The sequence below is a fragment of the Grampus griseus genome (assembly GCF_964374135.1).
Source record: "Grampus griseus genome assembly, chromosome: 1".
Lineage (NCBI taxonomy): Eukaryota > Metazoa > Chordata > Mammalia > Artiodactyla > Delphinidae > Grampus > Grampus griseus.
In genome coordinates this window covers 172,326,694-172,345,855 of record NC_139017.1, presented here as the reverse complement: position 1 = coordinate 172,345,855, position 19,162 = coordinate 172,326,694, and the positions used below count along the sequence as shown (strand labels likewise).

The window sequence follows — 19,162 nt, the reverse complement described above, 5'->3', positions numbered from 1 at the left end:
ACGGGGATGAGGCTGCATTCATGGATCGTAGGGGAAAATAGGAAAGAAAGAAAAGACAGGGACTTTAGAATCAGACACACCTGGGTTTTAATCTGGTTCTGCTACTTTGTAGCTGGGGGAACGTGAGAAAGCCTTCCAGGCCTGAGGGTTTTTTTCTGATCTGCTGATAGGGGATCATAATGCCTATTGTTAGGGTTGGGATGATGCAGCCTGAGTCAGTGGGAATCAGTGGATGAGCACAGTGGAGGGCCGTTGTGGGTGTCCAAAGGATGGGATCTGCCCTTACAGCTATCCCGGTCACCATCACCATCATCATCTCCACCATCTGTGTCTGCATCATTGACAACGCCTGTGGAGTTCTTTCCGGACACCAGGCACCGCCCATTGCTTCCCATGCATTGCCTCCTTTAATTCCTCAACAAGTCTATGAAGTAGATAGACGTATCCTTTCTTATCCCAGTATTATCCCATTCTACTAATGAGGAAATTGAGTCTCGAAGTTAAGTAACTGATCCAGTGTCACAGAGCTAGTGAGTGGCAAGGCTCGTTCTTGAACGCTTATCTGACTAACTCCAGAGCCGATGGAGTTGAAGCTACTGTGACCCTCAGGGAAGGGTAAGATCACTGTTGACGTCAGCTAACATAGCCTGGCCATTGGGCTGTAGCGAGGGTGATTCGCTGAGACAAGGAATTAGAGCTGAAGACTGAATGGCCGGAAGACTTGAGTCTATCCTCTTTAGCCCTTTGAGGGCACCTTCCAGAGACCACTCTGGGCTGCTGGGAAATAAAATCCCCAACGCATGGAGGTAGCCAAGACATGAGAGGGCAGGAGGTCCTGCAAGATACCTAGGGGTTGGACCAGTTCTTTAGGGTGTAGTGGTGATTCTCTACAGGTGGACATGTTTGTCTCAGGGTTTTGTATTTTGCTTGGCTGTTACTATTTGTCCACTATGACAGAGCCAAGAGCCAGGAGACCGGACCATCAGGCACATTCTTTTGTAAGCCCCGCACCACGCCACATAAGAAACACAACAGAAAATCAAGGAACCTTCAAGGGTGGGGGTGGGGGGAAGTGCACGTCTATCAAAAAATAGATGGTATAAGTATCTATGCTTATGTGTTTGTCTATGGTTACTGTGTATAGTTAATATTTATCTATTTCATACGTAGGAGCTTCTGAATTATAAGTGATTATTCAAGAACTGTTTGCAAATGGAAAATATGCAGAAGTGACCCGGTTGGTTAAATACATGCAGAGAAGGGATGCACCTGACCAACTTCCCAACTTTTAGATGAGAAATTGCTTGGGAAGTCAAGAGGAGAATGGCAGGCTTCACACTAGTAACTGTGCTCGGTGTGCACACTGAAGTGTGTGTGTGCGTGTGTGTGTATAGTGTACATATATACCTATATGTATACACACACACCCCTCTATAATCGACACCTGTACACATACATCCCCATCTTAAACCTGCGGGCTGTTTCCCTGAGCCCCACAACCCTCTGCCCTGTTTTCCCTCCTGGTTTCTTTTTCTCTGTATCCCTTCATTTCATAAGCGTGGTTCTGAGGGTGACTCACGGAGGTAGGTGGGTGGGCACTGCTGGGAAGGGAATATGGCTTAGCTGGTAGGTTCACCACCTGCACAGTCTCCTCTATGTCCTTGACTCTGCCCTTCTCCTGGTCTTCTCACCCGGAGCCCAAGACCTGATTGCCTCTGCCTGAGAGATGCTTTGCCCTTTTCCCCAGAGCACATGTTAAAACCCACTCAGCCAAAGTAAACCATGTAAATGTACAAAAGATACATCTCCTAGATTGGCCGGGATTCGCATGTGACAATTTGAATAAACAGAGCACCCATCTGCAGAGAGAGAGGGGGATCCCCTGGGGACTCTCGGGTGGAGGGGGCTGGGAAGACACGGGATGGACAGCATGGAGAAGAGAAAGAGCAGGGAGCCCTTGCAGCCATTCCTGGGGCTCAGAGCTTCCTGGAATTTATGTATTTGACACGTGTGCACGAGATTTATGAGCACCTGCCCTGGGTGCCTAGAGCAGTGAGTCTCAAACTTCACTGCGCCCCACATGCTCCTGAGAACCTTGCGGCAAATGCAGATCCCCAGAACCTCCCCCAGAGATTCTGGTTGGTCAGGATTAGGGCTCAGGGTCTACATTTTAATGAGCATCTTCTGGGGACTCCACATCAAGGGACTTTCAGCCTCACTTTAAGAAACACTGACACCAGCCTGCTGTCCAGAGGTGTGCCTCATAGAGCCCGGTAAGGGATACTGATTGCAGGAAGTGAAAGAGGCAGGACCACATTTCTTCCTGGCTCCTATGGGCAGCCACATGCCGACCCAAAGAAGCACCAAGGTTTCTCAGGACGCTGACTCCTGGGCTTCTCCTTCAGACCTCCCCTGTGCCACCAGGTCCCATGTAGGAACTTAACTTTGCAAGGAGAGGCATTTGAACGCTGCCTCCAGTCCCTGAGCCGGACAGAAACCAGATGCCTGATTGACGCAGAGAGAAAAGGAGGCCACATGTGGGGATACCCTAGGCCTGGTCCCAGCTCATCCACTTGACAAATTTGTATTGAGTCCTAGGGGCTAAGAGGAGGAAGGACATGCCGACATGGGGCTTGTCTCAAGGACCTTTTAGTCCAGTTTCGTGATATTAGGACAAACCCTTTAAAAATCAGTGCATTCATCTGCCAAAGGCAGATTCCAGGTACCGCCTCTACCTGATGGATTTGTTGCAAAGAGAAGATAAGGAGAGAGATGTGAAAGTACTTTGTTAAGTAATATGTGGCGAGAATTCCTGGGGAGACCTAGGATGAGAAGGGTTTTAATGACAGAAGCAAGAATCTTCGTGGATATGAAGTTATGGGGGATGGGGAGATGAAGTTGTGCAGCCAACCACCAGCTCTTTGGAGGACCAAAGTCTCTGTTGCTCCTTCAGTAAACAATGAGGTTGCTGGAGTAAAGGATCCCAAACTTGCCTTCTAGGACCAAATAGCATCATTTGGTTGTAGGGTGGGGCAACCATATATGTACTGGGTTTCCCGGGACCCTTCCAGTTTATGCCACTTGTCCCAGCTTCATTACTCATAGCACCCTCTTTCACTCTCTAAAGTGTCCCAGTTTAGACATCACATTATAAAGTCACTCTATTCATGGAAGAGGGGAGGTGGGTATGACACTTGGGTCAGCAATGAGTTAGGCTCTCTGCCTTGGTCCTTATCAGGAATTTTCTTTCTCTGAGCTGGGATGGCTTTACAGACTTTCCAAAACGCCCTGGCGAGCTTTGACAGACACCCAATATGCACGGCATAGTTTACTCATTCTGCTCAGAAAGATCAGACATTCAGCACGTACTGACGGAGGCTGGTGACCGCATAAGGGCCAGTGCACTGCCTGAGCCTCGGATGGGGTTTTGCTGACGGCGAGAGACAGCAACCGGTGACGCTGCGAGAACAGCAGCAGGTCCCTATGAAGTGAGCACATTTTCTGGCTTGGTTCTTAACATCAGTTTGCTGCAATGGGAGGGGGGGGCTCCTTTAGGAACACGCAGAAGGGAGAATCTTGAACCAGAACGCACAGTACTGTTGAATTCTCATAGTTGCGAACCCCAGAGAGAGCTATGGATGACAGCTCTGAGAGCCCGTCAGCCGACAGTTTATATGTGTCCCCCAAGAAATGAACTGTAAATGCATATTAGCCCTACAGATAGGCAAGTGGGAAAGGACACAGATTCTGTGACTATTTTGTTACCTGACATCACCTAGGTAGAAGTGCTGGTGGAAGTTGGGGGAGGGGGAAGGAAAGGTAGATTAAGTAAACTTTTCACTTTAAATCAAGTGGATTCTAGAGGGTAATTAATCTCAGGCTTTACGTCTGAGATCTGATCCTTTTGCATGTGAGTGAACGTAAGGAGACACAGCTGGGAAAAGCCCCTTTTTTCATTTTAGAAAAAAAAAAATCTCAAAAAATAAAATTCTTTAAAATCCTAGGAAGCACCCCAGGAGTTTCTAAGGAGAGTTTCTTGAAAGCTCAGAAGCACAGTTGGGGAAGAGAAGGGCAGAGAGAGATGAAAAGGGGCCCAAGGAATGGGTGTCTTTGCTTTCTTTCCTCCTGGTTAGATTTTCGGGTTTGGCTTGTTTTGTTTTGACTTGATTTGAAGATGCTGGTGTGTGGGAATAATCTCACTGAAGAGGAAAATGGGTAACACTTGGTCATTTTGTTTACCGTACAAACTATTCACACATTTGCAGAGCGCGTCCTATGGGGGTTAGGTGGCAAGGATGCAAAGAGAAATAACACTAAAAAATGACCACCCTCCTCCCACGCAGAGCTCTCAGTGAAGTGGGAAAGAGACATGTAAACAGATCAATTACTGTGCCTACCGATGAGTGCTCTACAGAGGTGTGAGTGCGCGCACGCGTGCACGCGCGCGCACACACACACACACACACACACACGAGCACGCACACAGCTCTTCAAATAGAGCTGCTCTTAACTGTTTTCTCGGAAGGTTTGTTTCCAGGACAGCTCTTTTCCTCTTTTTCTGGTACTTGCTAACATACTTTTTTTTATTGAGGTGAAATTTATGTAACATACAATTAACCTTTTCAAAGGGAATAATTAGATGGCATTTAGTCCATTCACAATGTTGTGCAACCACAACCTCTCTTTATTTCCAAACCATTTTCATCACCCCAAAGTAAAACTCAGTCCCTGTTAAGTAGTTCTTCCCCATTCTCCCCTCCCCCCAACTCCTGGTAACCACAAATCTGCTTTGTCTCCATAGATTTACTATTCTGGGTATTTCATATAAATGGAATCATATAATATGTGACCTTCTGTGTCTGGCTTCCTTCACTTAGCGTAATGTTTTAGAGGTTTATCCACATTGTAGCGCGTGTCGATACCTTATCCTTTTTCATGGCTCAGTAACGTTCCCTGTATGGATATACCACAATTTGTTTAATCATTCATTTGTTGACGAACATTTGGGTTGTTTCACCTCTGGCTGTTATGAATAATGCTTCTGTGAACATGTGTGTACAAATTTTTGTTTGAATATCTGTTTTCACCTCTTTGGGGTATATACCCAGGAGTGGAATTGCTGGATCATATGGGTAATTCTATCTTTAACCGTTTGAGGAACCAGCAAACTGCTTTCCACAGTGGCTGAACATCACACCCCTCCCTTGAAGACCCACAAAGTTCTATTTTTGATGGTTCCTCCATAACAAAACTGAAAGACTTCAAAGAACTAAATCCTGGTTTACGAAACTACCAACCTGTCTAAGTGCCTTGGTTGGCCCAGTGGCTCAGAACTTTTGCTTATGGGACTAAGGTCAGGGGTTCGAGACCCAGCTGGCCAGTTAGCTGAGTAGAGTGGACAAGTGAACAATTAAGTCTGCTGCCACAGGCTCCACTATCTAACACTGTCCTTCTCTCTTACAAAAGCTTGTTAGCGCTCACAGGGGGACAGAGCAAGAGTGTTTTTATGGTTACATATAAAAGGAAAACAAAAATTTAGCATCCAAGGCGCAGTGGGACTAACTTGGAATCAGATGACTGCTACTTCCAGTCCTGGTTTCACCTGATTTCTGCAGGCCCCTTGGGTAAACTGCTTAACCCTGCCCGGAGGCTGTTTCCTCGCCTCTAAATGGGGAATAATAACCCTTACTCCAAAGAGATGATAATGCATCCTAAGCACTTTGCACACAGTAGGCTTCCAACAAATGCTGTTGAATCTGGAGGGTGAGCAACCTCTGTGCCTGCCAGAGACCATCATCAGCTTCTGCAGTTGGCTCTGAGCTACCCTCCTGAGGTTGACCCAGCTGGAATGGTGGTGCACGCTTGTTCAGTTGTGCCGGGTTACACTGACTGTTTTAAATGGTCCTATTTGCATGGAATGAAGCTTGCTATGGTAACAAGGTCTGGTGGCTGGAATCCAGGGCCCCAGTGAAAAATGCAAAGCCTGTGCTCCGGGAGAAAGAGGCCCTTGCTGGGTGTATCAACTTTAAGGTTACCTCTGTTCTCCCAGGAAGAAGGAGCAGGTAAACTGAGGCAGCGGGGCCTCAACACTCCTGCTCCCAGTAAGAGGAGGAAGAGGGAAGCCCCACTGACGCCTTCCAGTCTTCCCTCCTGGTTTGCCCCCCAATATTTAGCCCAGCTAAGAAGCTTAGGACCACCTTAGAGGCACACACTGGTTCAGGGCGGTGGGGAGGCCAGAGCGCCACTGATCCACCCCGGGGAAGGACAGGGTGCTCCTTCGGAGAAGGGGGGACAGCGCAGGTTGGGGCGGCGGAGGTGGGGGTGGAGGTGGACAGTGAGATAGCCCAGCTTCCTGCTGAACAATTCCCACCCACCTTTTAAGGAACCAGCAAAGCAGGAACTCCACTTCGTAGCTCGGCCGTGCGGCTCCCTCCCCCGAAGCTCCATCCCCGTTCCCCTCCCGGGCCCCTCTTCCGAGCACCCCTCTCTCCCAAGCACCCACCGCCTCCCCAGCCCCTGCGCCGCGCTAGGAGCGAGTTCGCCAGGGCGGGGGCCGCCCCACGGCTCCAAGGAGGGGACCGAGGTCTGGCCTTGAAGCTGGCGCCCCCCACCCCTAGCCAGGGGCGCCACCTCGGCCCACGGCGGGCCGCCGGCCGCCGCCCTCGCCCCCCGGGGGGTGTGTCCCCGAAGTCGGGGGCGCGGGAGGCCGAGGCAGCGGCCCCGCCCCCGGCCCGGGCCCCCTCCCGAGCGCGCGGCGAATGGTAGGCTCCACGGAAAGAGTGCGGGCGGCGCGCGGTGTCCGTCTCCGAGCCGCGCTCGGCGCCGGGGTCTAGGCGGTCGCTGCTCCTCCTCTTTCTCCTCCCCCCCGCGCCCCCCCCCCCCCCCCCGCCGCCTCGCTACCGCCGCGGATCCGGCTGGAGGCGCCGCTGTCATTCCTGCGCCGGAGGAGCCGGCGCTGCCGGTGCCTAGGGGTCGGGGCTCGGGGGAGCCGGGCCGCGGGGGACCCAACTGGTAGAGCCGAGGGTGCCCGGCCGCGCGCCCCCGGCGCATCATGCAGCTCTTTGTCACCTCTGTCGCCCCCAGGCCAAAATCCTGAGCATGATGGAAGACAATAAGCAGCTCGCGCTCCGCATCGATGGGGCGGTCCAGTCGGCCAGCCAGGAGATGACCAACCTGCGAGCCGAACTCACGGCCACCAACCGGAGACTGGCGGAACTGAGCGGCGGCGGCGGCGGCCCCGGCCCGGGCCCGGGAGCAGCGGCCAGCGCCTCGGCGGCGGCGGACTCGGCGGCGGCGAACATGGAGAACCACCAGCACAGCGCGCAAGGTAGGGATCGTACGGCGGCCGGGGCGGAGGAGAGGCGAGAGAGCAGGACCCGGACCCGGAGGGGGCCGGGGACTCGGTGCCCCCACGGCCGCGGCGAAACCGCCTTGCATTGTGGCTTGTAACCCTTTCCGCCCGGCGGTGGCCGGCGCTGCTCCCCTGCTGGGAGTTGCAGGCTGCTGTCATTAACGAAAACCCGGGTGCACGCTGCGCCCGGGTTCACACGGTCACGCCTGTCCTGGCCAGCGCGAGCGAGGCTCAGCCGGCGCGTCCCTACCGGTAGCAGAAAGTGCCCTTCAGATGGCACACAGCCCCCAGCTCCTTGGGCAAACTTTTCATGCCCGGGCCTTTGCCCTCACCCGCGGCAGGGGTGAATGCCACAGCTCCCCCCAGTTCCGGAGGCTCCTTCCTTTGGAATGACTCCCGGAGAGGGAGCTCCAGACTCTGCTGCCGCGCTTGGGGTAGAGGATTGGACTGGTTTGCACTTTTCTCCACGGATGCCAAATCCCTTGTCTCGATTGCATCTGGACTTTATTTTCTCCCCATTTGAGATCGCGCAGGCAGTGGAATATATCGATGCAACAGTAGATGCTGTGCTCAGCAGGGAGTTTAAATTTCCAGCAAATATAAACACTGTGAGCACTTTCCAGGGGGGGAAATCTTAGACCTCAAAGGCTGAGTGATGGGCTCCTGGCGAAATGAAGGCTTAGATGGTGGATTTCCAGGTAGCCGCCGCTTGAAGGGACTCTTTGCAGTTAGGAGGAGGGGAAAATAAGGACAGTCTATGTTGACATTGGCAGTGATGAAGCTCTGAAACCCTCATGCATGGGTTAAAGGTGGAGGAAGCATCCCCTGAAAAAAAAGAAAAAAAATACTGTTTGGTTTCTGTGAATTAAAAAGTAAAAGGGTAGGCTGGATTTTCAGGATGTCTTTTCTTTTTTTGCCTAATTGCCCTTTAAGAAACGTTGTCACCGGTTATTAATGTCATTTGATTGTAAGCTAAACAGCTGAAATCCAGAATATGACAGAAGAAATATCCAGTCCAGGAGGGCCACTTGTGTAAATATGTCACTTGATGAAGTATGAGGTACCAAAGGCTCAGTGGCTTAGAAATATTTTCTAGTTCTGTTATTATTTCAAAGGCTTCTCCTAAGTGTTGAGAGAGAGAGAGTCTGTTTTCATATTAATGCCTTCTCTCCATCAGCTTCTGTTTCCTCTTTACCTTGCTGGGGTAGGTGTGCTTGTTTTTTTTTTGCTGTGAGATGTTAAGCCTGAACATTAGCAGTGTATGTTCAATTCCAAGTCAGATCTTAACTTGGTACTTCAGGAGTCCGTCAAGAGTCTTGGGGCAGTAATTTGGTACCAAAGTAGCATGACGTTATGGTGGGAAGGTGTTGTGAGCCTGGGGCTTGCTGCACAGTTTTCAAGGTGGGTATCTGGTTATTCTATCATTTATCCCTTGTTATGTCATTGTGTGTGGAAGATGCTCTCTGCTGGCACCCGGGCAAAAAAGGGAAGTTAGACTGCATGGTCATGCTTTACTTTTCATAGGCAGGGACTTTTTCAACCTTAAAGAAATAGCGCAAAACTGGCATTTTGCTGAGAATCAAAAGTCATGGTATGGGGGACTGAACAATGCTAGTTCATTTCCCACCATCCGCCTCTTTCTCAGCGGAGGAAAAGTTAAGTGGCTTTTATCTGAGTCCTGGGTCTAGCTGCAGTCTGAGCATGCTAAGGAGGGGTCGGTGCCGCAACGATCTACACATTCAACTTGGAAATTGTGATACTTGGCTGACGGTTAAATTGTTGTAGTGGAGCAAGAGGGGACTGTTTCCTTTTTGTTTTTTCCTACAAAAATGCACAAGGCTGTGGAAATGGAAAAATGGCTTTTGGATTTCTTCATATCCCTAAAAACACACAAAACCAGCAGCTTCCTCGTATTCTTAGAAACATGCCTGCCCAGGCCAGGGGCTGTCTGTGGGTGGTTGGATGAAGGATGGTTTTGATTTTTCCTCTGTGTACCATTGGTATTTTTCAAAACCTTTACTAGGGGGAGTTTAATGATTTTATAATCAGAAAATAAAATGTTGAAGATTTTAACTCAGCTTAATGGTTGGCCACGTATCCCTCTAAATTGATGTCAATTTAAACTGATGTGATGGTTGAAAAGAAAACAAGACCCCCATGTAAATCCAGTGGGCATCGTTTCCTTATCTATGGCAACAGTTCCTCAATACAGTACTTTTTACATTATTTAGCCTCTGTGATTGTTTTGGGTTTTGTTTTTGTTTTGTTTTGTTTTGTTTTGTGTTCTCAAGACATGTGGCAGCATTCTGCTGGAAGCGAAACCTTCTGCAGAGGTGGTCTGGTAGTTTCTTTTGCTAGTGCTTTCGTATTCCTGAAGGGAAGCACCGGGCTCTCAAGTTAATTTCAAAGTGTGGTTCATTGGCTTCTCACGCTTCTTTGTCATATGCCTCCAGGAAGGCTCACAGAAGCTCGGTTCCTGGGGGTTCCTAATTCTTCCGAATGAGTCTTCTGTTTTTATTTTGTCTGTGTTGGTGCAAGTCAATGGGCTCAAACCCTATGAGCATTTAGTGTTATTGAGTTATCACTTTTCAAGTCAAGGTTTTGAATGAAATGAGTATCTTTCAAAATACAACTGTATAAGTCATCTTTTAACTAAAGGACATTATGTACATATTAAGTGCCTGCTAATTTCCTTTTAATAATATTAGCCCAAATGGTTACAGGGAAGGGTCACCTTTTGCTCTCCCTGCTGAGAAACTGTTAGATCCATTTTCAGATTTTTTTGTTAAAAATTTTTTTGTTAATAAATTAAAGAAGCTCACCAATCCACCAGTGGATGTCTTGTTCCAGTGAGGCTATCTGACAGTAGGTAAGTTGATGAAGAAAACTTGGGTTTTCCTAGAGAGTTAATGGAGTGTGTCATTTAAACAAAATATTAACTTGGTTGGTACCCTCCGTGAGCTGGCATGGTTGCTACGTAACAGAGTCTAGAAAGTGAACTGCTGAAAATCTGGGCTTTCGGCACTTTGCAGGATCTTCTTTCAGAATCTGTGTTGAAAGAAACGCTTGGCAGCCAGCCCATCTCCTCTCTCCCTGCTTCAAGTGAGTCGGATAATCCCTAATGAGGATGCTGGCATGCGGAGCACAGGGCATCCGCGCAGGGTGGCGCATCTCAAGGCTCCAGAGCTGCCTCTTAGGTTGGTGGGGTCACAACTGCCTTTGACAGGTGGACAGAAGGAGCGTTGGAGAGAACAGAGCCAGGCAGTTGTTCCAATTTGTCTTGTTGGTAGCCAGAGAACGGATTTGTTTAAAGTCACATTTCTAAGCTGTTTTCCTCGGCGTAACATCTCTGGGAAATGTGTTTAAAATGCTTGCTATTCTTTGAGGGGAAAATATAGCAGTTTGTTTCTCTGAAAATGTTTTATCTGATGAAGGGCTAATATTAGATTCAGTTGGTTGCTTTGCTATGCATAGAATAAAACAATTAAGTTCCATGTACCCAATTCAAATAGGTGTTTAACTGTATATAACATAAAATACCTACGCCCAGTAGGATGTATACCTACTGCCAATATTTTTGTGGTTTGGTTTTTTAAGGAAATAATTGTATTTATATGCCTACGTAAGTGGAAATGCTCATAGCATCTTTCTTGGGTGTTGAGGACTTACTGTTTACTGCATCTGTTAGATGGGGATGGGGAAAAGTGTCATTTTCTTACACCTTTGTAAATTTCCATAAATAGATGCAAGTTTTATTTTTTTTCTCCCCAGGCATTAAAGTAGGCTGTTACTTCAGGGCTGATGGCTCTTATCTAGCATTACTGTAACACTGGAAACTCTTTGGTGAAGTATAAATTACCTTGGGACTGAATCGAATGTGTGAGTCGTCTGCAGAGATGCTAGACACTGTTGCTTTTCAAAATCAAAGCATCCCCTTTGGGGATCCCCTTTGGCATCCCCTTCCCAATTTGTTCTGCCTCTACATACTCTTGTTTTCCCAAGCAGACGTTTATCTTTTTTGAGAAGAGGATTTTCACGTGGCAGAGAGGATGGAACAAAATGTGGTGGAATCTCGGGGGCCCTTTTGTTAGCTCACCTGTAAGTTACAGAGCTCATCCAGTACCCATGGCTTGGTTTTCCAGCCATATCAATGGGCTGAAAGAGACTTGTCTGTCTTTTCCTAATCTGGTAGGCTGTCATGAGATGGGACTTCAAAATTCTTCCTGAAAATCACCATGCATGGTCCCAAAGAGAATAGGTACAGATCAGCACAGCCCGGTTGAAATTAGTTATTGATTGACTGTGATTTACTGTCTTTCCATTGTCTTTGGAAAGTGACCTTAAGTCAAGTTTATGGTTCTGGTTAATTTCACACTTCCAGCATTTCAGGATTTACTGAGGTTTTTCAAAACTTCTTTGATACTAAGTTTGAGCCAATCTGATTTTTATAATAGGAGCCTAGTCACACATCCTCCCAGCATAAGACAAGGCATGTTCTCCCCATGCCTTTACCCCCTCTACTCCCCAAGACTGCTGGCACTTTTGAGGAATCCTGTAGCTTATAATTTGTGACTTCCTGGCTGCCAGTGAGCTTCTAGCAGATGGCCTTGGCGGGTGGGGGGTGCTCGTTGAAACACTGCCTGCTCACCATGCAAGTCATATGGGGCCCAGAAGGTCAAGCCTGGGTCCCGGCCATATTCATTGCATATTTCATTTATATTTATTCCTGAGTTACATAGCTAAGGAAAGTGAAATCAGCATGAATTTCTCAGTTCTTTCCAGACCTTTTCCAGTATTGGTTTGTGTGAGCGTTAGTGCTTGGCTTCTCACCCCCTGCCGTCCGTCAGGCAAGAATGGAACTCGTTCTGCCTGCTGAGGCCAGGGAATGGGTTTTTAAGTGAGCTTGTAAATGAAAATTAGTCCATACTGTTTGGGCTGGATATTAGGGTGAGTAACACATGGGATGACAAGGGTAACACATGGGATGACAAGGGATGCCACCAACAGCAGTCATTGCAATGTCCTAGTGATCAGAAATGCAGGCAAAGAGGGTTCAGGCAGAATCCTTTAGGAAAAGACAGCTTCCCTGAAGCCAAGAGGGTGACCGTCCATTGCCGCGGATTGTACCTGACAATTCGGGGCGGGTAAGTGTCCCACTGGCTCATGTCACCATCCTCAAGGTCCCCTGCCAGGCCCATCTTGACTGTGGAGAAGCTGGAGGGAGACCAGGCGAAGGAATCTCTTCTTCTTTCCCATGTGGTTGGATGAGACCAGAACATTCTTGCTTGTTTGCTGCAACCTCAGATCTCGGTGGCAGGCTCCAGGCTGTGCTCTGTGGGCATTCTTGCTTCCCCCTTGAAGTCCTGAGCCGCTAGAAACATGAAAGAAGCTGAATGTAGTTGCAGTGAGTTTGGCAAGGACAACTGTTTGAGCAGGTGGCTTCTGTGTGATGGGATATCATTGGTTCTCAACTTGTTTTAGTGTCTTTGTTGACTTGCTGGACCTTTGGGTCAGACTTCTAAAAAGCCCTTGTCCCCTTCACCCTCCAATATATTGAGACCCTAGCACGAAAGTTCGTATGGAGCTTGTAACAGGCAGGTCTACCAGCAAAGTGCCCGCTGAGGCCTCTGCCCCTTCTGTGATGGGCAGTCAGGCTGGGAGGATGGAGAGAAATGGGAGGAGGGGCTACCTGCCCAGCTCCTACCCCTTCTCTTCTCTTCCACCAGAGCAAGCGCCGGATTGAAGGGGATGGAAAGGCCTTCCATTCCCAATATTGTCTCAGCTCTGCAGATCGTTTGAAGTAATGTGAATCATTAAGAGCAAAGTGCCCCCTACAGGAAGGTGGGTCCGGAGCCGATAGTTTACACTCACCTTGGGTACTTCATTATGGTTCTCGGAGCTCACCTCTTGGGGGTTCTGGAACCATCCTGATACCATGTAATTTTCTTTTCAGTGAAGGTGAATAGTGTAATGTAGGACTAAATTAGAACTAGTGTCAGTGCTTTGTCAAACTTTTCAATAAATAATAGCAATAAGGACTTCCAACATGTCACGTATCTTCCCGAGTGCTTAACATGCATAAATGTATCTGGAGCCCAATGAAGTGACAACTGTTGTGCCCATTTTTGAAAAGAGGAAACTGACTGGGACCCAGAGAGGTTAGGTCACCTGTCTACCATGACATAGTAATGACAACGACGGTGATGATGACAGCAAGCTTTGACATAGTCTTGCTTGGAGCTAGGTACTGTTCTAAGTGCTTCTCTGAATTAATGCATTTAATTTTTGTAATGACTTATAAGGCAGGTACCATTGTACCCATTTTACGTATGAGAAAACCGAGGCACGAAAATGATCTATTACTTGCCAGAGGGCCATTAAGCGACCAAACTCTGGCTCCAGAGTCCGTGCCCTTACTCATCTCACTTTGATGCCCAGGGTCACTCGGCTGGTAGTGACTGATCCAGGAATTCAAACCCACCGAGGCTCTCTGCTCTTTAAACCTGTATTGTCTCCTGAATCAGAAGTATCTTTCGGTTTGTTCATTAGGAAGGTTGACGGAGCTATAGGCTTATCTCCATTCTTAATTAATGTTTTCCTAAACTGATGGTAATTTCTGGGTCCTTATATGAAATCATAGGGAAGCAGGAATCCCTCTCCCTTAAGTGTGAGGTTAACCGACAAAGAGGGAATTGGGTCCTGCTTACAAGGTTAGCAACCCAAGGGTCACTTGTCCCCGATGAAAAGAACCATATTGATCCTGGCGTTGGGGCCTCCTACTTCTCAGACTTTGAATGCATTCTCTCTTGGGAAGGATGATTCCAGGCAAAGCTGGTATCCTGTGGTCCTATTATTCTCCCTCCTACCCATATCTTCCCCCTTTCCAAGTTCTCTCCCAGTGGCCTCGGTGGCCCCCAGTGGCCCAAGACCACGCCCAACAAAAGACGTATAACTACTCACAGATTCCTTTACACTAGGACTTCCCAGTCTTGGCACTGTTGTCATTTGCAGGATACTTCTTTGTTGGGGGGTGGACATCGTGTGCATTGTAGGATGTTTAGCAGCGTCCCTGTCCTCTGCCCACTAGATGCCAGTAGAACCTTCCACACCCCAGTTGTAACAACCAAAAATGTCTCCAGATGTTTCCAAATGTCCATTGGGAGGCCACATCATCCCTGGCTGAGAACCACTTTGTATGCCGGGCATTAGAGGAGACCCCAGTTGTGAGTCTTAGGATGGCGGCTCTGTGAGAGCAGAGAGTTTCATCTGTTTGTTTTCTGCTCCATTCACAGCACCTAGAACAGTGCCTGGCACATAGCAAGAGCCCAGTAAATAGTTGTTGACTGACTGAATGAATGAACAAATCCATGATTTTTAAATTACAGTGTGCGGAATTCGGTCGACTTGTCATGTTTTACATGAAGATCATTGGTTTAATGGTAGATGGTTTTAATTGTGTTTATTTGCCATATGTCAACACTGTTCTCAACCCCTTCCCTGTATTATCTCAATTAATCCTTTTAACTACCTTCTCAGGTGAGTACTGGGTTTGCCACCTTACAGATGAGAAAATTGAGGCCCAGAAAGGTTATGTGACTTGCCCAGGGTCACCAAGCTAGCAAGTGGCAGAGCCAGGATATAAACCCAAGTAAATGTGCCTCCAGAGACTGCCTGTTTTCCCAGCCAGGATGCTGTACAGCTTTGCACACTTTTTCCCATTCCTGCCCAAGAAATCAGTTTTGTTCTAAAGCTGGCGTTGTGGCAATTATAGTTAGGATTTGCATGTCAGACACTAAGTCATTCATCATAAATCCTCAGAGCTCCACTGTACGAAAGATGCTTTGTCACTGCCGGAGAGTCTGTAGCCAGGAAGGATTGGTGTGTGGCCAGAGGTAAGAGGGCAGTTCAGTGGCTGAACCGTGTTCAAATGTGAGAATCTCCCTTCTCTCTGCCTCGCTGCTGGGCTTCAGCTGGAGGGAGTCACATAGAGGACTGAAAGTTTCAAGGAAAGGGGACAGTGGCCCCCAGAGCTTCTTAGCAGGGAGTTGACTCATTTTTAGGAAAAGGGATGTTCCAGGATCAGAACTGGGGAGCTGCAGAGACTTTGAAGATGATCCAAGAGGATAGTGATAGCAATAGTCAGCATCTGTTGAGGCTTTTTTTTTTTTTTTCCTGGACTTTCCCAGACCCTGTGGGGTGTGATTAATGACATTTTCTCATCTGACTTCCTATCACAGCGAGTTAGATAATGTTCTCACCTCCATTCTACAAATGAAGAATCTGAGGCTTAGAAAGGTTTAGTTGCTTTTCCGAGATCTAGACAGTGGTCTTCTGCTGGATTGGAACACAGGTTCACCTGACCCTGGAGCCCGCCTGCTTCACTACAGCAAGAATATTGAGGACTACCCTAGTGGCACAGTAGTTAAGAATCTGCCTGCCAATGCAGGGGACACGGGTTCAATCCCTGGTCCAGGAAGATGCCAGATGCCACAGAGCAACTAAGCCTGCGCACCGCAACTACTGAGCCCATGTGCCACAACTACTGAAGCCCGTGCACTCTAGGGCCCGCGTGCTGCGACTACTGAGCCCACTTGCTGCAACTACTGAAGCTCGTGTGCCTAGAGCCCATGCTCCACAACAAGAGAAGCCACCGCAATGAGAAGCCCGCACACTGCAATGAAGAGTAGCCCCTGCTCGCCACAACTAGAGAAAGCCCGCATGCAGCAACGAAGACCCAACACGGCCAAATATAAATTAAAAAAAAAAAAGAATATTGAGATATTGTGCCAGGCAGCACAAAGACGTGCCAGGAGGATGGCTTTGTCTTTTTGCTTCCAGACCAACCCTCCCACTCCTCTTCTTTTTTCTTTTCTTCCTTTCCTCCTTTCTTCTCTCTGTCTCCATCTAGCTTGAGAGATTGGGCACATAGGTTCAGGGACCGCAGATTTAATAAGATATGGAGCAAGTTATCTTGGAGCTCTTAGGCTAGTAGGTGTGACTGACATGGAAGTATAATTACATTTTATAATAAAGGTCTAGACAGGTGTAATGGGAAAATAGATGATGAAGTGACAAATACAGAAGCCTTCACAGATGTACATGACAGTGGCAATATGTAAGAAAAGCATGCTGGGAAAATACATTAATTTCTCTACTAAGGTTAAACTGCCCATGAGAGATTATTAGAGTGCAACTTTGGGGGTAGGCTGGGATTGGATACTGCAGAGAATAGCTGCTGGCTTGGACCTTCTCCCTCAAAGTGCATTTCTTAAGGAGAAAGATGTACATGATATAGGGTTTAGATCTTGAATAATAGTTGGGTTTTCTTCTCCAAAGAGAACAAGAAAAGATATGAATTTCAATGCAGGTATAGCTCTGCATCTTTCAAAATAAACTCACCCCTTATATATATTATCTTCCTGGCCAAGGCTGGTGCCTCTTGTCAGCTGCAACAAATGAATTAGTTCATTTTCCTTGATTAACTTGAATTTTTTTGAAACCATTGAGGATGGTGTCTTTAATTCAGTAAGTGCAACTTGGAACACAGAGGGATTTATGTCACCCTTTCCCCCTCATTCTTGCCATTTGGAATTCTGTGCTCGCCATTTCCTGACGATGGCAAGGTATGAAATTTAGAAATTTGATACTGACCCTGGAGAGTGCAGTTGTGGTACCATAGAGCCTGATGAATGATGGCTGGGGAGAACTGACCTGTGATTATATGCATACTGATTATCTTAATTAATGCATTCATCAAGTAGATTGCTTTTCCTGTTCCTACAAGGTTTACCATGTGAAGCAAGAAAAAACCGGGACTATTTCTCGACACAGCTTTAGATTTGGGAGTTAACAGAAAGGCAAGGCCTGGCTGCCATTCTGTAGAGACCGTTAGCCCGTTAGCTAGCAGACATGCTCGGATTGCTCTGTTCACAGTTTGACGTGGTACCAGGCAGCCCTGCAAGGAGGCATGTTCAAGTCTTAATGGAAGTCCTCTGGAGAAGGATCATTATTTCTGGCCAGATTTTCTACGGTGTGGGTCAATATCATGGACCAATAGAATAGAACCTTGTTAAAACTCAGCTGGTCAATTCATGGGTTGGTTCCACCGTGGGATAACTCAAAACACACCCTTCAACACTTTCAGTGTTATCACCTTGCCTCTAAAGCAAAAGCTTGGTCTAGCATCCTCATGCTAGACCATGAGGATGGATGGATGGATGGATGGATGGACGGATGGATGGATAGATGGATGGTCGGTCTAGCATCCATCTAGCAAAAGCCAACGCTCAGAATCCTTTTTCCAGGGTTCTGCTGCTTTTATCCACTCTTCTTTCCTTTGCACCCAGGAGGCGCTAGGGAAACACTAGAGCATATCACTACCCACATCTTTGTAGATCTTTGCAGATCTTTGTGGTACACAGAGACTTGCACAGGCATTGTCTCTGTGGATCCTACCAACGGGCCCATAGGATGGAATTGAAGTAGACACAGCAATCTATTTCTCAGATAAGGAAACTGAGGGACAGTGACTTAAACTGATTTGTTCAAGATTGTTGAGCTTGTCATTGAACCAAATTCTCCTCTCTTTCTCCCACTGCAAGATCCCACCGTGACTGCACAATGGTGGCAGAGGGCTGCCCTGGAACTTATGATTGGGTGAGATCTGACCTTGCCTTGGCCAAGCCCTCTTGAGCTTGGACCGCCCTCTCTTGTAAGACCTGGATGGTGACACCGTCACCCCAAGACTGTGCTCTCATACTCTGAGCTCCCATATCCAATGTCTACCCATGGTAAAGGGACCATCCAGTTTTACAGATTTAATCTTATTTTTTACACTGAATTCTTTCATCCTCTCCGTGGGGTTTTCAGTCATTTGACTTCTCTTTCAATGACCCATCTCATTCATGCCTGAACGTAGCGTTTCTCCTCTTCTGGCCTCCCCTAAAAGCAGTTAGAGACCTGTCAACCAGAGCAGGTTTGCACCCAGGGAACTTCCTGATTGTCTTATTGGATCTGGGAATGACTTGCGTATGAAGGACAAGTTTTTCCACTGACACCATCGTCGTTTAGGATTTTTGAATATGGGAAGCACGTCCGTGAGGGGACCTATGGTCTTAGCACTTGGATGTGTGTGTACTCTCTGAGTGTCGGGGGCAGGATGTAGCCATCAGTAAATCTGCCTAATTTCTCTCTCTTCACTGTCCCTTCAGGGAGACACTTTGGAACCTTTAGGATCTCTTTTATCAGAGTCTTTGAGTTAACATCCGTCCAAAACATGTTGGTTTCAATTGTCCACCTAAACTGTTGGCTGTGCAGGCACGTGTTCTCAGTGCTGCTGTGGCTGTAACTGCCTAGATAGTTGGTGGACCTCCTGCTGCTCCAAGCTCACATCTAAACCTTGAACTCAGATCAGTGGAATCTCATCCACAGACTGAAGTCCAACAGTGTGGCAGAAAACTCAGGGAAAATCAGAATGGGGTCTTTTGCTGTGCACCCAAGGAGAGTGGAAAGGAAGTATCAACCCGGAGGCCTCTGCAGCGCAGCAGACAACCCGCTGTAGTTAACTGACACCTAAGCAGCTAATCTATCGGCTGGGACTGTGATCTCTGTTTCATTTCAGTGTGACGAGGAACAGTCACTAAAGGCTTCCCAAACCTCTGATAGCAAAATAGAAATAATACACATTTGAAATGCATTTGAAGATCTATTTATAATAGGCTCTAGAAGAGCAGAAGGTATTTTTAGGATCAAAATGTTTGCTTATAGTACCTCTACAGTGTAACAACCAAAAAAGTCTTTAGACATTGCCCA

General features: G+C 47.6%; 1 protein-coding gene across 1 annotated transcript in view; it reads left to right on the top strand.

Annotated features, from left to right (window-relative positions):
* Positions 1-7,083: 7,083 nt before the first annotated feature.
* The window catches only part of KAZN (kazrin, periplakin interacting protein), a gene marked incomplete at both ends in the record, with an annotated part of 461,871 nt that continues 449,792 nt past the window's right edge, over positions 7,084-19,162 (top strand). Inside the window, one exon of the mRNA XM_082672291.1 lies at positions 7,084-7,327. Coding sequence (XP_082528417.1) covers positions 7,099-7,327 — 229 coding nt within the window. The remainder of the gene's footprint in view (positions 7,328-19,162) is intronic.